Raw genomic sequence first — 20,293 nt, 5'->3', positions numbered from 1 at the left:
TGTTTTTCCATCCATCCATCCATCCATCCATCCATCCATCCATCCATCCATCCATCCATCCATCCATCCATCCATCCATCCATCCATCCATCCATCCATCCATCCATCCATCCAACATTACAGTATCCGGCACTCACATACAGTATAGTTTTGTTAGAATATAACACCTGCCAATTGTTGTGATTAAGACTGTATATATATATTTTTCTACTAGAATGATAGAACATCTCAGTAGGAGGAGGAGTTTAGATAAGCATTCTTTTAAAAAAGTATTGTCCTTGAGCAAACTCACACCATAAAACATATCCACCGGTAAATAATAGGGGTGCTTATTTAACTACTGTTGCTTTTACTGATGAGAAAAATCAGAAAAAGCATGTGTCTTTACGTTAAGCGGTCTCATCAGTTTCTTTGCTTTAGTGACGTCTATCATCTAACCTGGATTATTCCGCAGTGTGGCTTTAAGCACCAAGATTTCCCCAAAATTCCAGTGAAACTAAATGAAATGGCCTCAGCCAAGTCATCTCCAAAACAGCCGAGTTTCTGCTGTTTCTAAAACGAGGACCGCGTTGAGTAGAAAATGATTTGACTGTGTGGTGGAGGAGGAAGCAGCAGATGCCGGTTTAAAACATTGAGGAGGTGACACTTAAGTTAATTAGACAGTTGTTTGATGACTCCCCGCGTCGGAGATACGGCTGTTACTCACGGCGACCAAAACCTGTTGCACTTGTTTCCTTGGCGACAAAACACAGAAATGAAATTGAGTCAGTCGTGTGAGGAGAGATAAACAGGAGATAAACATATAAAGACACGGTTTTAGGAGCAAAGAAAGAGTGTATCAACTCAGAAACAAATGTGACAGTCTGGCATTTGTTGTGTTTCAGATTGAGATCCAGGACCATGGCCATAATTACACAGATTTACAGTTGATTAAAGGTGCATTATGTCACTTTTTCACTGCTGCCGGACCCTCTCACCTACAAAACAAGTGAACTTTGAGTGTTGTAGAGATCACGGTGATCGAAAGCAAAGGTGCTGTGCTGACCATTCATACAGCCGCTGGGTCACTATAAGGTAAAACATGCAAAAATAACAACCTTTTTTTTCATGTAAAAAGTTGCATAATGCACCTTTAAAGTCAAGCTGGAGAAAATGTGCTTGGTTCAGGCGGAGGGAAAGAGGTTGAACGATAATTAGTGTGTAAAGGTGGCATCTGAACTTAATGCGAAATCATAGCGTTTGGTTCTCTGGTTTCAGAGCCGGTGCTCACTTTTCCGGGGCCCTAAGAAAAAGTTCACAAAGGGGCCCTATAGTGCACATCCCAAGGCTATTTGACGAAGAACAAACCCATTACGGTTACACGCTGTAGTGCAGGGCAGAAGAGGAACATAATGACCTAATTTCAGGCCCTGCCCCACTGTGTGAGAACCACTAACCATCTGCCACTGTCAGACTGGTGTTTAGGACTACACTCTTTTTTCCCTCTTTTTAAAATAGCAAACGGTCACATTCTCTCACCTCTCACCACCGCTGACTTAAAACTATATAGAAACCTGCACCTGAACAGTTATTTCTATCTTACAACTGAGATTTAGCCTGGTGGTAATTCGTTTTAGCTCATGCACATTCAAAGAACTGCAGTTACTAAACGTAACTTGACGCACCCATGTGAGCCTTGTGAAGTCAGCTCCCCTTTGAGCCAAATATTCACCAAAATGCTGTCCTGATATGAGAGTCTTCTGGTTTAAATGAGTGTGTGGCCGAGGGAGGGTGGGTAGGGTGAATTCCATTTCCCACAGCGGTACATACGCAAGCAAACAGGAAGTGGAGTAAACCAATCAGGGAAGGGCGGGCGTCTGCTGTTGATGCGGTGTTGTTAGCGGTTTTGCGTTAATATTGTCACAGGATTATGAATCACAAACTCACCTACTGTCGATGTGTTTTCGGTCATTTACTGCCGACTGCCTGTCGTCGCAACAACGCACTGATTTCTGATGTTACAAACCACAAAATGTAATAAATGTCAAGAAAACAACATGCCATACTTTAAAGGAGTGTCTTTTCCATTCCTTTTCATGTGGAGAGAATCTACATGAAACTGATGATTAGTTACGTACATTACATAAATCTAGGGGCATAGTTTCACCTATAACTTTGAATCTCAAACCTTCAAACAAATCTCTGAGCCGCGTGAGCCGTGTTTTGCGACGAGGGCTCGACTTGTGTTTTTGGTCTGTGTGATCCGGCGTGTTTGTCCCATGCAGCGCGCGGAGACTCCACAGAGCGCTGTCAGTGTTCATAAACAGAGATGTAACGCAGCAGTCAGCAGCATTAGCACCAGCTGTCAGCCTCTTGCGGTCTGCGGAGAGACAGGCGCAGAGCAGGCGATGACACGGGCGGGGACGAGGGGGAAGAGGGCTAGATGAGGTCACGCGAGGCAACCAAAACATGCACAATAGCCCAATCCTGCAGCTCCTGACCCAGAATCCAATCCAGTTCATTCTCATAGCGCATTTCAACAACGTGTCCAGTGATAATGATACGGTCTTTTGGAGATTGTGGATATCTAACACTTTCGATGCCTGACCGAAACTTGCACATGTTGTCGTGAAGGGTTGCCGTGGAGACTGACTGTTTACCTCCAGCTCAGTGAGTCAGAGAAAACACCCCGGCTCCACATTGTGTCCCAAATTCTGTTTTTGACTGTGCACAACCTTCAAGCTCGAAATTTGAAAATCATAATAAAGATGTCAAGCCTTTCCGAATTCATGTGCTGTTAACCAGGAAAGTGAAACTGAGTGGTCAGACCGCTGGTCATTTGCAGTTTTGTTTTAGCCAGATATAGCTGCATGAATAGCTCCTGGTTCAGTCTTTCTCTGCCCTGTGCATTTAGGATCCTTGTCCTTATGGCAATGTACTGCTGTACTTTTCAACCCGAGTCTATCTGCCCCAGAATTCCACTCCATAATTGCGCCGTCTCATTGCACACAGTTTTTCCAATGGTTCTACAGCGCCGTGTCTCTTTCCAGGGACAATTAGGAACATTTCATATTTGACAGAAACACCGTGATTTTATCTGACCCATGTACAGATATGCCCTGTCCTCCCTGCTTAAAAATAGCAACTTTTTGTCATTTTCAAAACGTATTTATTTATTTTTGGTCATTTTGGTCCGTAGGCTTTATTTGATACGACTGCAGGGGAAAGTGGGTGAAGACATTTAGCAAATTGTCTGAGCTTGGGCTCAAACCCATGATGCAGATGCTGGAGCATTGTTCCACATACAGTACATGGCAGCAGCCTTTTAGATAAGGGCTGGGTACTGTTAAATGATAACAGTATGCGATCATAAAAATACTTTAGTTACTAATGGTATCAAAAAAGTAAAAGTATCGAAAGCAGGGACAGCATTGTGCTCTTAAACCCTGCCTGAACCAAGCACATCTTCTTTTGTTCAGCTTTACCCAAATCTGAAAGCTTCTCGACTGGAGAGTTCACAGCGTTGCATGTTTGCTGTCTTTTTTTATGCCTTTTTGGTGTTTTTTTGTTGCATTTTTGTCGCCTTTCTGGCAGTTTTTGTTGCATTTTTGTCACATTTTTTGTTGCATTTTTTGTTGCAATTTTGCCGCCTTTTTGGTGCGTTTTTGTTGCATTTTTGTCACATTTTTGCTGCATTTTTGTCACATTTTATTTTGCCTTTTTTGGCAGTTTTTATTGCATTTTTGTCACGTTTTTTGTTGCATTTTTTGTTGCAATTTTGCCGCCTTTTTGTTGCGTTTTTGTTGCATTTTTGTCACATTTTTGCTGCATTTTTGTCACATTTTTTTCGCCTTTTTTGGCAGTTTTTATTGCATTTTTGTCACGTTTTTTGTTGTCATTTTTGTCACATTTTTGCTGCATTTTTGTCACATTTTTGTCACATTTTTTGGCAGTTTTTATTGCATTTTTGTCACGTTTTTATTGCATTTTTGTCGCATTTTTGTCGCATTTTCATCCTTGTTTACGTCTCATTTCCATCGCTTTATTTTCAAGAAGCTTTTAGAAGAAGTGGAGAAAATGTCCTCGGTTCAAGTGGGAGTTCAAAAAGTGACTTGGTTGTTTCAGCTCAAATAAATGACACACATTTAAAAGAAATGGCCTTTTATAGATTAACATTATTGTTCTGTTTTATGGTTTTCGATAACAAACATTGTAGTTCCGGTATCGTAAACCAAGTATCGCTGAATGAACCGCTCAGCTGCGATTATAAGGCTCCTGATATGCTGAACCTTTGTAACATTCTCCCTCAATCACTTCAAATGTAACAATGGCGTGTTGAAATGCGTATCTTGTAATGCAGCATTTACCCCTGGACGAGCCCAATCTTTGATCCGGATCCAGCTCCTCCGTGCTGTGAGATCACACCCCTCCATGTCCTAATTGATTTGTTGACATATTTTGCATCCTCTTATCCTTCTGTGCAGCCGTTTAATCATGCGGCAGATTCTGTGCCACGCCATCAAGACGAGCGCCGCCATGCCATCTGAAGCGCTGCCAATGCCGCCTCGGCCCCCTCCACTTCCTGATGGCTAAACATTTCTACACTTTATGATCCTAATTAGCTCAAACTGTGCCATCGTCCCAGAGTCACCATTTCCTGGAGAGGGGCCAGATCATTTGACGGTCGGCAGTTTCACACTTTTCCTCCACCTTTTTTCCCACTGGTTTCATTCTCTCCCTCTCTCTCTCTCTCTCTCTCTCCCTCTCTTCCTTCCTCTCTCTCTCTCCCTCTCTCTCTCTTTCTCCCTCCCTCTCTCTCTCCGCTCACGGCCCTGGTGGGGCTCTCGCGCGACTCGCATTTGCACAAATTCACAGCAAGCCGACTGTGAAGAAGAGACATATTTTGTAAAGAGAAAATAGCTGCTAAAGGTGTGAGATATTATATTTTGCACAAAAAAAAAGCTTTCAGAAATTTTGGCAGAAAAGCATTTGCGGCACAAGGAGGCACCTATGATTTTGCATAATGGCGCCTGATCTGGAGTTTGGCGTGTCTGTGTGTTCGAGTTGAGAGATACATCGGCGCATTACCTATAATGCTTGTTTATGTTTGCCTTACAGAACAAACTGTATTGTTGTTTACTATTTGGATCTCCTTTAGCTTTCATAACCTGGAAAACTACTCTTCCTGCGATACTTTATACAGTTTTCTCCAGGTTGTAAAAGAATGTTTTCATTCATTTCATCTTTAAACAGAGGTTCTCAGTGGCTCAGATGGAGTTGTCTTGTAATCGGAAATGTGGTTGTTTGAGTCTCGGCTCCTTGTTTGTACTGCTCTGCTTCTTATGTTTGTTCGAATGGTACTGTATGTCCACACTTAATGCACCCGCACATGTAAATACACTCACACTGTTGTTCTCTGTCAAATTGTTGTTGTCTTTAACATATTTGTATTTATTTTAATCTGCTTTATGCATGCCCTTATGGTCTTATAGTTTATTTTTATCTAAATTATGCGTTTTATGTTTTATGTTTCATGTTGCATGATTGAACCGAGAAAAGTTTGTGAACCAATGGCAAACAATGGCAATAAACTACTCTGATTCTGAATAAATACATTGGATTGATTGATTGCGCGAATTGAAGTTAGAAAAATATCGTGATAAACAATATTATTGAGGACCACTTGATGTCACTACTATCTGTCACAACTATCTACCTCAGTAATACCGTGTTCTAAAAGTGCGTAGTAACATATCTTTTATCACACATGAGTTAATTAAAATGAAACTCAATGAGACACAATTTAATCCAGTAAAATTGTTCCAGTATTAACAAAAATAGGTCAAAGAAAAGGAAACATTTAAATAATTCAAGTACTGACGATAAATGTTGAGCCTAGAAAATATACTGTTTATCTGTTATTTATTGTAGGATAAGTCGATATAGTAATTTTTGTGACAGGCCTATTGATTTATTGATTGCGTGAGTGAGTTTGTGGAAGCTACAGTCCTTGGCAAACATCTGTGAGCTACAGACGTTTGCTAATTCCAAACAAAGATTCTTCTGAGTCGTCACCTGTACTCTGTAGTTTCAGTTTTGGGCTCAGATGACGGCTCTTCAACCTTTGTCTATGATGTGTCCGTAAGTGGTTGGTGAAATTAGGACTGTTGTCGTACCAATGAAACATTTGAATCATTTGTTTTGAATGGTGAAAAGTCCTCAGTAGTTAAGCAAAGCGCCACGGAAAAAGACTCAGGCTTAAACATCTGGACACATATGACAAATGCGTGAAATGAACTGATTTGTCTTTGGCTGGGTTTCAGTAGCAGATAGATCATTTTGCTTACAGCAACAGTCTTCACCTGTACCGGAAATCAAGCCTGTTTCTTAATGGAAACTTGGCTCAATATTCCAGAGTTGCCCGCTGACACGCTGACCTCCAAAGTCACGCCTCGATCACATGACCACAGCAGTCACCTCAGCACTGTTATTATGTTATTATGCTGACGCGCCAAAACTCTCCTCCTCATATACGCAAGAATGAAATTGGATGAAGCGGCTTAACTGCGTCCCCCTCCCCTCTCTCTCTCTCTCTCTCTCTCTCTCTTTCTGTCTGTCGGACTCGTGCCCAACGGAGATAAAACTAATGAAGGGGACTTTAGCCTACAATAGACATGTCTTATTGCAGCGCGTGCGGGGAGGAGGGGCGCATACAGCACTCAGCGTTTTGCAAGTGCGCTCTGTCTCCTCTCGCGGGAGGGCTAACAACTTCCCGAAACCAGTTCACTTTTCCCACACACGTGCCCCGTGGCGTTCCTTACTCCACACACTAAAAGGAAACTTGTCTTAACCTTGATGTGGCTAAACGCGCCGCTCGCTCGGACACTCAATCACGCTAATCACTGCTGTCCGGTCTTGATAGGAATCTCTCTGGTCATTAATATGAATCTAGGCGTCGGAGGACAGCGCTGTCGGTGATGTGAGTACATTATTTAGGGAGGCCAATGCAATGCGGTTTACGTGTGAGTGGGAGAAACTTTCTTAAATGTAGAAAAAAAATAAGACTGGAGCACAGGAAACAGAATTGATTTAAGCGTTTTATAGTTGTACATAAATAGACATCTCCAGTTTCTAGTGTCTACTGGCCACATGAATTCCAGTCTGTACATTGATTTGGATAATTTAATTGATTTTTCTTTGATTTATATCACAAGTTATATTTAGTCTGGGGACCACCGTAGGAGAGGTGTGGTTTTGTCCATAGCCGTGTATTGGGCGCTACAAATGTCTATCTAATGTCTCTGTGTCAGCGCGCAGCCATAGCCAATCTATCAATTGTATCAGATTTCGTTTGACGTACCCGCACCTTTCCCCGTACCTTTCGAAGTGAACTAGTTAGAACATGGTCAACGCTTGATCGAAAGATGGCGTCGCCTCTTCTGCTGTCATGTTGGATCCGTAAATAAACTTTTATTGTATTATATCCGTAAACAAACTAAGCTTCCGTATGTTGAATAGCGCGTCATCGTCCTGCCGTCCCTCCTCGTTCTGTGATTGGTTCCCAAATCCATGCGAAGATTTCGGCCATGGTCCCCAGATTGCTGTGCAGTTATTATGATTCCAGTGCACACAGCAGCATGGGTGTTCCCAGGCTAAAGGTTTGCTGTGAAAACTTGAGGTTTTAGGGTGAGGGCCAGGGATATGGTGAACTTTATTCACCTTTTTCCGGAAGTTCGCGTGGGCGCCGCCATGAATTGTGCCCGCCCCTTTTCTCCTATCATTTAACATGGGACTGGAGAAGTCCAGATAACATCAGTCACTACACGAAAACAAAGACGTTTTCGGGCTGCGCAGAGAAACGGTTCATTGTTGACATGTTGGTGCAAATGAACATTTTACTCAAATCAATCGACTAAACATCAGATTGGAGCGGCAAACATTTTCCCTCGTTCTCCACTGAATGAACGCACTTCACGCTCGACCGGAAGTGTCAGGACAATGGAAGTGCCGAGACAAAGGAAAAAGAGGCAAAAGTGGGCGGGGCGGAATAAGGTGAAAACGGTTTGGGGTGGGTTATTTATATTCTCCGACAAAAAGGTTAGCACGAACCATGGCGAATGTCGGGCCAGTGAATTGAATGTTAGAGTTTCTGAATATGCACTGCCATATAGTTAACAAGTGGATTAGCATTTTCTTACGGCAAATCAGTTAATGTCGCAAAAATATTTATTGTATATCATGTACGTCTGCAGCAAAAACAGAAAAGCTTTGCAAAAACATGGTTCCTCGAATTAAATATGCATCACGTCTTCACCATTTTCACCTAATAGTTAGAATGTATACTTCAGATTTGGGGTGTTCACGGTTAATCGATTAATCGGCATAATAACAATTCATATTCATGCTGTGGGAGGTCTGTCATGTTTGTTGAATGCACTTCCCTGTAATACACTAATAGTTCACCGCGTTGTCAGTGCTGCGGCGTTTTTACATGATCAGATGTGGTCTTTAGTAACCTGGGATTACTGCATTATGTGATGAGTGGGAGAGAGCATTATCATCTGAAAGCACTTGAGTACCATCAGCTAAATTAATCTGTCTTTGTACACCGTTAGTTTTGTGTCATAAACGGGAGCGAGAGGTCAAAAGCATCCTCCCGTTACGCATCTTCAGGACTTCTAAATGGTAAATAAAGCTTTCATCCGCCGGACATTGATGTTACTTAATAGCAGATTAGCGCGGTGATAATGGCGAGTGCAAACATGGGCCAGTTCGTAGTTATTATTATCCAGATCGAGCTTTAAATAACCGTTCCTCTCTCTCTCTCTCTCTTTCTCAACAGTGAACCCGCTCATGCATCGATCGCAGCATCCTTTAGGGCCCTCCTCCAGCCGGGACCAGCAGGCTTATCTGGCAAATCCATTAAAAGGTATTTTTTTCCCACTTTTAAATCTTTGCGTGTGTTAACTCTTTGCTGCTTGTTGTTGCGCGTTTGATGGAGAAGTCGCCGATCTCTTTCAGAAATGTGTAAACAAACTGAATGCGCTTAGGCTAAGTTGGAAGTGAAGCAGTTTGAGGAATTGATTTTGATGAGGGAGGAGGCAAAATAGCTGATTTTTGTGTTGTAAACTGAGCATTGTATTTGGCAATAGAATATATGTTATGAACTAATTTAGTTCAACTTGCATAGCCTACTGTGACAAACCATAGGAATGTAGCTTTTACTCACTCATTTACAACAGTGGTGCTCAATTGATGGGTCAGGGGGCCCCAAAGTGGGTCTTGGGGCCGGTCTGCCTTGGAAACAAATGATACAGACGGCAACTCGCCATACAAGCCAAGCCAAGGGGGAAGAATATCTCTTATGGTAATCACAATTTTTCATTCTTTTTAGGCATTTTCTGGGATACTAGGAAAATATTTATCAGTCACAAATGGAATCAATCCAAAATCCGATCCATACAGACTTTTATTTTTTGCAACAAATTGTTCAGTAGATGCAAAAAATTTCACTTGTTGCTAACGTTAGTGTATGTAGCATGAAGCTAACGTTAGATTCCTGATTAGTATCATACAAATTTAAGTATTTATTGGCTGCTGAACCACTTTGCTCCTCGCCATGTCTCTGTATTTTTATTTAGTAGAAAATCTACATTCATACTCCAGCATTTGTTAAAGCAGAACTAAGTAACTTCTTTACCTTAATAAATCCTTTTCGTAGTTCTTTCGGGGCTTAATAACATGGGATGATTGGGGGGGGTCTTTCATCTCACCCTGGTGTCTCTGGGCAGAAAACCACACTTGCAGTTTTCCCTGCTCAGACCAGTTGACCCAATACACACTAATGCCATTACGAAGAAGAAGCTAAAAGGCTTACGGGAAAAACAGTATTTACAGCCAAGTTTGAGTGAAAAGAAATATCTCCATTATGATGTCCAATATCCCTCTCTCCCTTTGTCTTTTCTGTCAGCGTAGTATTTGCTCTCACGAACAATTAATGAGTAAAAAAAAACGCAACATGCTACGACACCTGCAGTGGCACTTATGGCCTCTAGGGGCATGAGTTACTTAGTTCTGCTTTAAAGTGATGATGGAGAAATGGGAGAAAGTTTAGTTTTAATCCCCTCTTTGTTTTCCCCCAGTGGCTGTTTCAAAGTTGACAAATGTCCAAAGATACCGTCTGTATCTTTGCTTCAATAAACAGAACTCCACAATGACTGTATTTTGCTAAATATTTCAGTTGCAAGTTGAAGTATTTTAATTGGGCTTGTTACTGTTGAATGTGAGGCCTGGAGCAAATTGAGAACCACTGATAAAAGGTGAATCTTTGTACATTAAAAGGATTCATGTTTCTTGCAAAAGTTTAGGTATTTTGGTTTTTCAGTCATTTATGGTTTTCATTGAATTGAAGTGGATGTGAATCATTGTTTTTATTATTTGTTGAACCTGGGAGAATTTTTTATGTTTGTAAGATAAGCCCAAATAGTTCCAGGTACAAAGGGTTTAAAAAGGAACAAATTAAGATTTTGGTGACTTGAATGAAACCTTTCGCCTTAACTTTAACAATCCAGACTGAAACACTACTTTACACGTTTAATATCTGTGCTATTGGTGTTTTTCTAATTTGCATTTTGACAAGTGCCGCTGATTCATCCGTTAAAAATGCATTGCAGTCTGTCTGCCTACGCCGACCCAATGTCTGTTGTTTACTGACTCTAAACACTCCATAGTGCAGTTAACTTTCCTTTAGCGCCGTGCTGATCCCGGCCGATAGGCAGAGTCCTGTTTCCTGACTTTTTCAACACTCGCAAAGCGTAATATTTGCCTTTCCTCCCCACCGACCTCCCGGGAGCGTGTAGATTTGTACAGCTTGGAGTGGTGGTCCGTAATAGATGTGTTTGCGTTTGGCTGAAAGCTGCGAGTCCCGTTCGCTCGACCGTTGGCTCTGATAGCTCACAGCGTATTTGGCCTCGCCCAGATAAGGCCTGAGCATACACGGAATCGGATTCAGTCCAATTGTTTGTACACACAGTAGCTTTTTGGCGTGGGCCTACTTCAGTGGGCTCCGGCGTGATAGAAAATGTCCTTTCCCCACTCTCTCCCCTCTCCGTCCCTCTACCCCCCCCCCCCCCCCCCCCCCCAGTCCCTCTCCCTGACCGCCCCACTGTGGTGCTGTGGGCCTCGGCTGCCAGTAGAGGGTGAAGGGTGTGCACGACCGCGGGCTACAAATGTTGCCGTGTGGAAAGGACAAAGAGAAAGATGTCTCTGGGTTGAAAGAGGCTGAAATGCTGATGAGCAGATTTCTACATTGTGGGCAAGAAGGTGTGCACTGTAAAACCAAAATGAACAGTGCAGAAAAGTGTATGTCTTTTAAATGCTCGACGTATTACAGTTTGCAAGCAGGATTCGTTTTATTGTTTGCCACTGAAGAGCCACATGGATTTAGAGATCAGAGATATTTTCATCAGAAAAAATGTTGCCTTTCAGTTCCACCATCTTCAAATCTCTAAAGCAAAGCAAGCAATAATGAAAAGAACAGGAGCTAAACTAGGACTAATAATGGACTGCACCAAGGCTGCACCTGGTTTCAATCGAACCCATATGGGTCCAAAAGCAGGACTTGAGAGAAGCAGATTGGCGAACTGCATGTCCTTCATGCTTTCATATTGAACAGCGAATCATAGTTACTCAATCCCTCTATTAAATAACAATAGCACATAAAACATAACAGCCGACAGCGTTTCAGATCCATTCAGTGATAACAAAGCGAGAATTGTGTCTATTTCAGTGTGAATTGATTTGAGTGTCTTACCATTATAGCCAAGGAGTTTTCAAATTTGTTTTCAGAATCCTTCAAAAATTCATTTATTTTGTCATGTTTAAAAGATTTTGAGCTCAAACTTGTACTGTTCTTTGGAGGCAGCTTTTATTCTGCTCCAGCCCCAATTAAACTCAGGATACTCACCAATTACTTTACTTAATTTTTTATTGAAGGGACAATGTACAGAGACATTAAGCTCAAAGTGACAGATGTATTGCACCAGATTACACCTAAATAGCTAGTTTCCATCCGTTGTCCCTGGTTACATCAAAATAAAAAACACTATGCAGCATGACCATTCATACTTCTAACAGTCAATCACATAGTCGGTCTCATCACACTTTACCAATCACACTACATTTCATTCTGCATAAGTCCAATCGCCATTCCTATTTACAGACATATTGAAATACATTAAAATAATTTGCCCAGTGCTGCCTCCAGTGGTTCACAATGAATAAGAAAAAGCTTCATTTTGTCATAGAATAATGAAGGACCTAAAACCGGCCCCTGTCAGCCACTTGTTCAATTCCCCGGTAAAAGTAACTTGTTTGATTTTTTAATTGCACATTGGTCGTAGGTCTTTACAGAAAATATGGTTGTACTGATGAAACCTTTAATTTTCTGATGGTCATGTGTCACAGTCCAAAGTATTCCAGCAGAAAACGCTGTATCGCATTTACCCCCAGCACGAGGCAGAAAGCGCGCGCTGTGTTTTAATGACAATGGGCCGATGATAGCGGTGATAATTCGGCGCTCTTGTGCTAACTGCAGAGGGCCTGGCTTTGTTCTGCGCGGCTCTATTAGAGTGATGGAGGTTCATTTTCATGTGTACGGCCCATCAGCGGGAAGAGGAGAGGGGGGGAAGTGTACATACAGTACCAGCCCAGCACAGGCAGAGAGCTGAAGTTACTATTCCTCACCTTTAGCCCACAGCTTCATACAGTCCACCCTGGCTCATACTCTGCGCCGTTTGTCATGCGTTTGACTTCAGGGCTATCTAAATATCAGCGCACCGCGGAGTTGTTCATCTCGTCTGTCCACAGCAGTGAGATGGATCCTTCCGAGAGGAGCAGGTCATGAGTTATCACTCACCAGGGGCCGATAGGTCACAGGCAGGTCAAAACATCATCTGCCTCTGGGCTATAATGTGCTCAATGGGCTTCATGCCACGACCAAAGCAGTCGACCAAGAGCAGGTGACGAACCAAATAACCCAATGCTTTTTCCGGATTTACTGAGCCAGATGCGAAGTACTTAAAATGAGCACATTTGTTTTTAATGCGTGTGTTGCACCTGATTTTTCATGTAAGGAAGTGTTTGTGTTATTAGTGCCACAAATCTGTTGTGTAAATGTGTTTGCACTGTGGCCTTTTAATGTTTATAAGAGGCAAGAATTCCAACTTTTATTCTGTTTTGCATATGTTAGTAAATCAGGCCAAAGTGAGTCTAATATAGGCCAAAAAACAAACACTGAGCTTACTTGATTTATTTAAATGGTGAAAGTCTAAAAATGCAGATGGTCCTGATTATTAAAGAAGCCCAATAGCTCCAGTGATACACGTACCTTCGCCACAGATTTAGAGCATCTAAGTAAAGGCAGCTGCTTAGAATAAGGTATTGCACCTTTCCATCACATTTGGTGTGTGTCAGCACTGTGATGTTTTGTTAGATGCTGACACTGTGACGCTTCTTGGAAAATAGGTTTAAAAACAAGTGCCAGTAATCAACATAAGAGTATTTATTCATGTCATCTCGAATAAACCACATGTTTTATTATTTGCATTGCATCACGTGTTTTAATCTCATGTACATTAGGCAGCATGTATTTGATCCATCCTCCCGTGACGTCGGGGCAGACTGTCAGCGGCAGTGCTGCATCTTCAGATCTTTAGCGAGGTCTGTTCAGGGTTTAGCTGTATGTACAATTAACATGTAACAAACTCCTGGAGCGACAGTCTTGGCAGAGCGTATTGTCGATGGAGGGTTCGAATCCCAGTTCCTGAAGGTGCACACTTCACCCACCTTGCCTCCAGTGTCAGTGTACATTGGTGTATGAATGAGAGTGTGAATGGTGGTGGGTTCCTTGCTGTAAAGCGCTTTGGGCCTAATGAAGGTAGAAATACAAGTTGAGACCATTTGCTATTGTACAACATTTATAGCTAAGGCTAATGTGTAATGTCCATCTCTAGTACGGCTTTTAAATGCAAATGACTAGTTTACACTACTGGAAAATACATGTACATTAATGCTGGAATTACACAAAGATGTCCTTCTTAAAGTGATAGTCTGGAAGTCTAAATGTTTTAAAAATTTTATCAAATGAGCAATATCGACCACCTGGTCATGGATTTTGTTGTGAAGTGAGTAATAATCTACTGAATGTATTTTGTAAGGTCCCTCCTTTCTGGATCTTAGCAACTAATCAGAGTCTAGTATCCTCCCGCGTTGACCAATGAGGCGAGCTTTTCCTGTGAACCAGCCTGTCAGGTCCAATCAGGAGGAGGGGGAGGAGCTTGATTGTTCACTTTTGAAAATTCTGTTCCTGCTAACATTTCGCAAACTAAGATGGGCTTTCTGGTTAAAGAGGGGAGGAATATGATTGTTCACTTTCAAATTTCACGCCATCTCTCCTCGCTTTGCAAACTTACACCTAGTTTAGCCCTGGACAGTGAAGGCAAACTGCCGAGGCTTGTTCTTCCTTGTGTGATGGAACCCACTGCTCTGAGCTGGAGGATGAGCAGACCCTCTTAAACTACATGTGTCTTTTTTCTTTCTTTTTTTTTGTTTGTTGACATGAGAGATTTGCAAACCATAAGACTGGGTTTAAGCGTATCTGAGACCAGACTCTTTGTTCTGGGCTTGGTTTTACTCAAACAATTCAGTCTCCACTTGCGCTCCTTTCAGTGTAAAACATATGGCACTACAGCCTGAATCTATAATAAAGTCTCTCTCTTGAATACAATAGAAAAACCCCGCACCAAATCTCTTAATGTCTAGGTTTGATAAAGTCTTTAACAGGTCGGCTTTCAGACAGACACTGAGCCGTGTCATGAAATGAATAAAAATGGTCCATGGATTTGCTCTTTGTTCAAGTGTCGACTGTATCATCATCAGTCTGGTCTCCACTGAACACTGACGAGATCCATTGTCTCCGTCATTCCCTCTCATTACCCTCCCATAATGACGGCTGGTCCGCTCCAAGGACGAATTTACCTTTTCAACGCGAGACACCGGCAAAACATCACCTGCCCCGATAAGATAAAATAACGTGAAACTTTAACGACCGCCGTGGGAGAGTGTAACACGCGGTGGCGGCTAATGCTAATGGATACACGACGCTGAACAGAGATGAGATCATTGTGTGAACGAAGCAAATGAGCTCCGACCAACAATTGTACCATTAAAAAATCCTTAATGGGCGTAAAAATAAACTCAAACAATGTTAATTATGCGGTAATACGGCAAACAAATTAACAAGCAGAGGCGCGGTAAGTCGTATGTGTTACAAGGGAAAACTAAATTAGAAATAAATGATGCTGTTAACTTGTTTATTTTTATCTGCAAATTGGCGCACTGTCGAAGTTAAAAATGCATTGTGAGGGGAAAATATCTCTTGGTCAAAATTGTACTGTTGGAATGATATCATAATATTACTTACTGTATAAATTATGAGTTGTTTGGACAAGTTGAGATGTATCTCACTTGTTCTGAGACGTTTCTGACTCATTTCAATACATTGTGTCTTTATTTGAGATTCATTGCATTGCCAATGGGGTAAGGAAATTGTTCTTGTCCTATTGGCGGTTTTAATGTCTTATTTTGAAGCGAGATTTACCTTAGAACCAGTGAGAAATGTCACCAAAACAAGCAAAGTATTCTTCGTCCAATCAGGGAAAACGTCTAGATGAGTTAAAACCGCTCAAAACAAGATTAATATTCTCAATTCAAGTCATTCAAACCCATGCTTTATATACTTTCTGTAGTGTAATTGATCATATATTTATTTATTGTATGAAAAGAGACATTAATCAACATTATACAGACAGAATACAGACAAATATAATATAGCTACAAAGCAATATATACATGTCTTTCAGCCATGTGGCTTTTGTTGTTATAGTGGCCATTTTGAATTCCAAAGTAGAATTATGCAGTAATATCTCTATACAGGATGTAAATGAAAGACAACTGATTGACAGTGACATTTTTCTTTACTCGTAATCATTGCTCAAGAAGGTAACAGTAAAAACACGGCCCCAGAGACATATGTGAAGAAAACAGTGAGTCAGTGTTTAAGATGCTCAGACGTTAGCATTGAACTTCAACACGATAGACTAATAGTAACAGCTCAGCTCTGCTACTGTAGTATTTCCTCAGCGTTCATAGATGTGAGCCACACATGTTATTAACGTGTTGAAGCCATTGTTGATTGAACTGGTTGAAGCTAAATGCTAGCCAGTAGCATGCTAACACCTTGAGCAGCTTAAACACAGACTCAGACTGAGACTCTGTTGACATGTCAAACTGTAGAAATCACAGAGAAAGGTTTTCTGTTTCCTCTTTGATTAATTTCGTCTGAGTAGTGAAGCAGATCTTTAGTAAATCTTGCTGTAGATCGACAGACAGAGCTGCTACGTCTGTGCCACATTTGCTGGTTATATCTCGCTCTTGGGCCGCATTTACATCAAAATGCCACTGCCAATCAGTTGTCTTTCATTTTCATCCTAAGTAGAGATATTGTTGCATGTTATATATATTATATGTTCAAAATGGCCACCGGAACTATGTTCATTGAAAGGTATAGAAAGGTATATAATGAGTGGAAAGTCAAACTGTAGTAAGTGTGTGTCTCCACTAGCCACAGTCAGACGTATTTTTGTCATCATCTAACATTAATTGAAAGCATTATTCAACAAAATGATGCTCGTGCTTCACAGCTAGAAGGTCCAAGGTTCGATTCCCACCTGGACCGGGGCTTTCTGTGTGGAATTTGCATGTTCTCCCCTTTTCTGCTTTTGTTTCCTCCGGGTACTCCAGACAGGTGCTTCTGACCATTACCCATTAGATGTGAACATCTGCGATTGGTCTCTGATCTCCGGCCTACACTGGCAGCTCACTGCTCCTACAGGTTGCCCCGGCGACATCGGGGGTGGGTCAAATGCACAGATCGAATTTCCCTACAGGGATTAATAAAGTATAACTTAATCGAAAGTACATTGAAATCACAATCTCGGTAATCATCAACTTTATAATTGTTAGGTTCTACAGCCATTTCTTTGGTGGAAACAGAAAATAGTTTTGGAGTTTGGATGAGACAATGGAAACTGGAACAAAGCATTTATTATTGTGTGAGCTGAGCTTTGTATAAAAGATACGCCTAAACTCATTAATCAGCTACATGTATTTATTTTTATTGTGAAAAAATAAAATCTAATTCTGTAATACTGGCTATTTCAAAAGGGAAATTAGGTGCAACATGCCTTTAAAAAAGTGCATATTTGATTTTTCAGTACTGATAAATGACCCCATACTTCAGTTTCTTATACTTAAGTATCGTAAGTGTCGCGTAAAAGCCATGTAATAACCGAAAAAACCGACGTTCACAAACTCAAATGATCCTCCTCTCCTGAAAACCTCCTGTGAGTTCTCCGGTCCGCACCTGTTTGCCGAGCGCCTCTCTGCCAGACACATAATCTGATCCTTATTGGCTGCGGACTCGCCAAACTTGAGTCCATTATCACGAGCTAACCAGGTGTCGGGACGTTCCGCTCCTTGATCAGGATTCAGATTTGTGGGACCGTGGACCGATCCGTTTTTCAATTTGGCCCCTGTCTGAGATAAATGAACAGATGTAGATTGATTTTCTGTCCAAGCCGCTCTGAGTCTTGTTTACAGCCGACAGACACAGTGTTGTCCCTCAGTCTGCTCCGTGCATGTTGTAATGAGCCTTTTATTCACATTCAGAACCTCAAACAATCGTCTGGTAAATGCATATCCATCTATATATATGTCTGTCTATCTATCTAGTATGTGGTATAGATAAATTGTTGGTAGTGTTGTATTTAAAATTCATAAAACTCTCGCTAAACAAAGATAATACAACAATAAGCAAAATAGGAGTCACAAAACAACTGCTATTCAACTATTGTGGTGTTTTGTGATAAATGGACAGTGTCTCTTTTTGAACAAAAAGCATAAGCAAATCGTTATATCAGTAATTTGTACCTACAATGTGTTAACAATTATTCTAATGTTGTATTTTAGTGTCATAAAGGTAAAAAAACAACTCATGGATGGAATTGTGTCTCACGGCTCTTTGAATCACTGACATCCATCTCAGACGCCTGTGATGATTAGTTGTCAGGTAAGCCCAGTTAAGGGAAAAACTACTGAATTATTCACCATTATTAAGCAGACCATCATTTTCAAGCAACATGGGAAAGAGTGCTCGTCAGCATTCAATAAACAGTTTAGGGGAGGCTGGATGCACAACTGCAGCCTCTGGAGGGTCCTACACCTTGATGTTCAGGAGACTCCAGGGGCACCAGCAGCTTCAAATACCTGTTTACTGCTTTGTAGCAGCTGTTCTTTTAATCTGATGTGTTTGTCTGGCAGAAACCGTCCATATTGTGCCTTTATCTGCATAAACCCGTGTGTGCTCTGAATTAGCCAGAAATCTCAGTACCTTTTTCTTTCCCATGTTGCTTGACAATGGTGGTCTGCTTAATAATGTGGAATGTCCTTTTTCAGTAGTTTTTCCCTTCCACCACTAATCATCACAGGCGTCTGAGATTGATGTCAGTGATTCAAAGAGCCCTGAGACACAATCATCCATGAGTTTAATTGTTTTGTTTTGCTTTCTTTTTACCTTTATGACACTGAAATATAATTTGCATAATTCGTTTTAAGTACACAAGTGCAGAAATTTATTAATTTTATTTTCCAAAATTCATACAGTGTGGATGCTCAAAATGGATTAGGCTGAAGCAATAAGCTTATAAGTGCCTTCCCCATGTTCAATTCAATATACATTTACATAACATAATCAATTATTAGGTCTAGAGCTAGATCTAGTCTAGGTCTCTAATAATTGTTAACGCAGTGTAAACCTGTAATATACAAAATCTGTGCAAAAATAAGGCTAAATTGGAACCAAATAAGGAAAGTTTTCACTAAATCTGGACTTTTGCCTGTTTTCAAGCTGCCATGATTTTTTGTTTGTTTCAGGCTGTTAATAAAAAATGTGTAGATTTAGACCACTGTTCCCCAACCTGGGACGTGGGGACCCTGATTTAGACGATCTCGCTGACTTTACGATGCCTGTTTGTTGTGGGTTCTTGCGATATGTATACTGTTTCATCTAGTGTTAATGATAATTTTGGTGAATCCATTCATATGGCTGTTCACTTTAAGCATAGTGGCACCGGCTTCACCAGCGCACAGCCTCCGTCTCCCGCCGTCATCCCCCGAAGGCCCCAGACACTTCTCGACACTAGTGAGCCACCCCCCCCTGGTGCGTGTGCTCACCAGCTGGCCATTATCTCTAAAAATATGCTTTTAAAACGGGTGTAGCCTGGCACCATCTCATCTTAATGACTGAAGTCAAGTGGTGCGCGCCTGCATGCCCTCGCGCGCACACTGTCACAAGCCATTTAATTGAACTGGAGAAAATGAGAGCCGACTTGTTTTGCGCTCGGCTCCCCCTCCCACACACGCGCACTGTTCCCCCCGCTAGCTGTTCTGCGCTAATATGCTGTCTTTATTGTCATCATCACAGCGATCATTACGGCTCCAACGCAGTGATGAGCTGATATAATATCCGCTATGTTTCCAGGCGAGGCACGTTCAATTGCTTTTACTCGTATTTAGCGGTCAGGGGAGAGACTCTCGTGAGTAATTACGGACAGCGGTGATATGATATTGATTGTTAATATGGCCGTTTGATTTGAGGCAGCTGCGAAAAGAAGATATAACTCTGATATCAAGAAAGTAGATTGTGTTGCTTGGGAAAACCATGTGTAGATTTCAATTACCGTATGTGATTGCCATTATGGGGTTAGCGGTGCTGCTATTCTAGAAAAGGTTTTCAAATAGTCATCTGTGCTGGATTTGGGCCTCCGTATAGAAACGGGCGAAACTGTGGCGCGGTGTTTAGGTCCCAGATTCCTTTTCCGGCCGGATAGGAGTTTGCGTGTTCTATTGTAAGGTAGTTTTATCACTGAGCTTGCAGGCCAGTGTACAGTAATGTGCAGCAATTTATAGCCCTCGTAAATCTTGACTTGTTCTTTATAGTGACTTTTAAATAAGGGACTATGTGGAGTTTTAAAATGTTAAAATTAGTATTCCCTCCCCCTACATGTTCCATCCATGTTTTTAAGTGTAGAATGAGCCCAGACCTGTTCACAACTACCTCTAAAATCCTGCACTGTCCGAAGTGCCGTCATGCACAAGCCTAATATTGAGACTGCAGTTACGCTTAAGACCTGAGGTG

The 20,293-nt window shown here is 41.5% G+C and overlaps 1 protein-coding gene across 1 annotated transcript in view; it reads left to right on the top strand.

Annotated features, from left to right (window-relative positions):
- The window catches only part of adarb2 (adenosine deaminase RNA specific B2 (inactive)), a 330,090-nt gene that overhangs the window by 12,041 nt on the left and 297,756 nt on the right, over positions 1 to 20,293 (top strand). The window contains exon 2 of the mRNA XM_079576581.1: positions 8,822 to 8,908. Coding sequence (XP_079432707.1) covers positions 8,822 to 8,908 — 87 coding nt within the window. The remainder of the gene's footprint in view (positions 1 to 8,821; positions 8,909 to 20,293) is intronic.

The sequence above is a fragment of the Gobius niger genome (assembly GCF_951799975.1).
Source record: "Gobius niger genome assembly, chromosome: 18".
NCBI lineage: Eukaryota > Metazoa > Chordata > Actinopteri > Gobiiformes > Gobiidae > Gobius > Gobius niger.
This window is presented reverse-complemented; position numbering and strand designations above follow the sequence as displayed.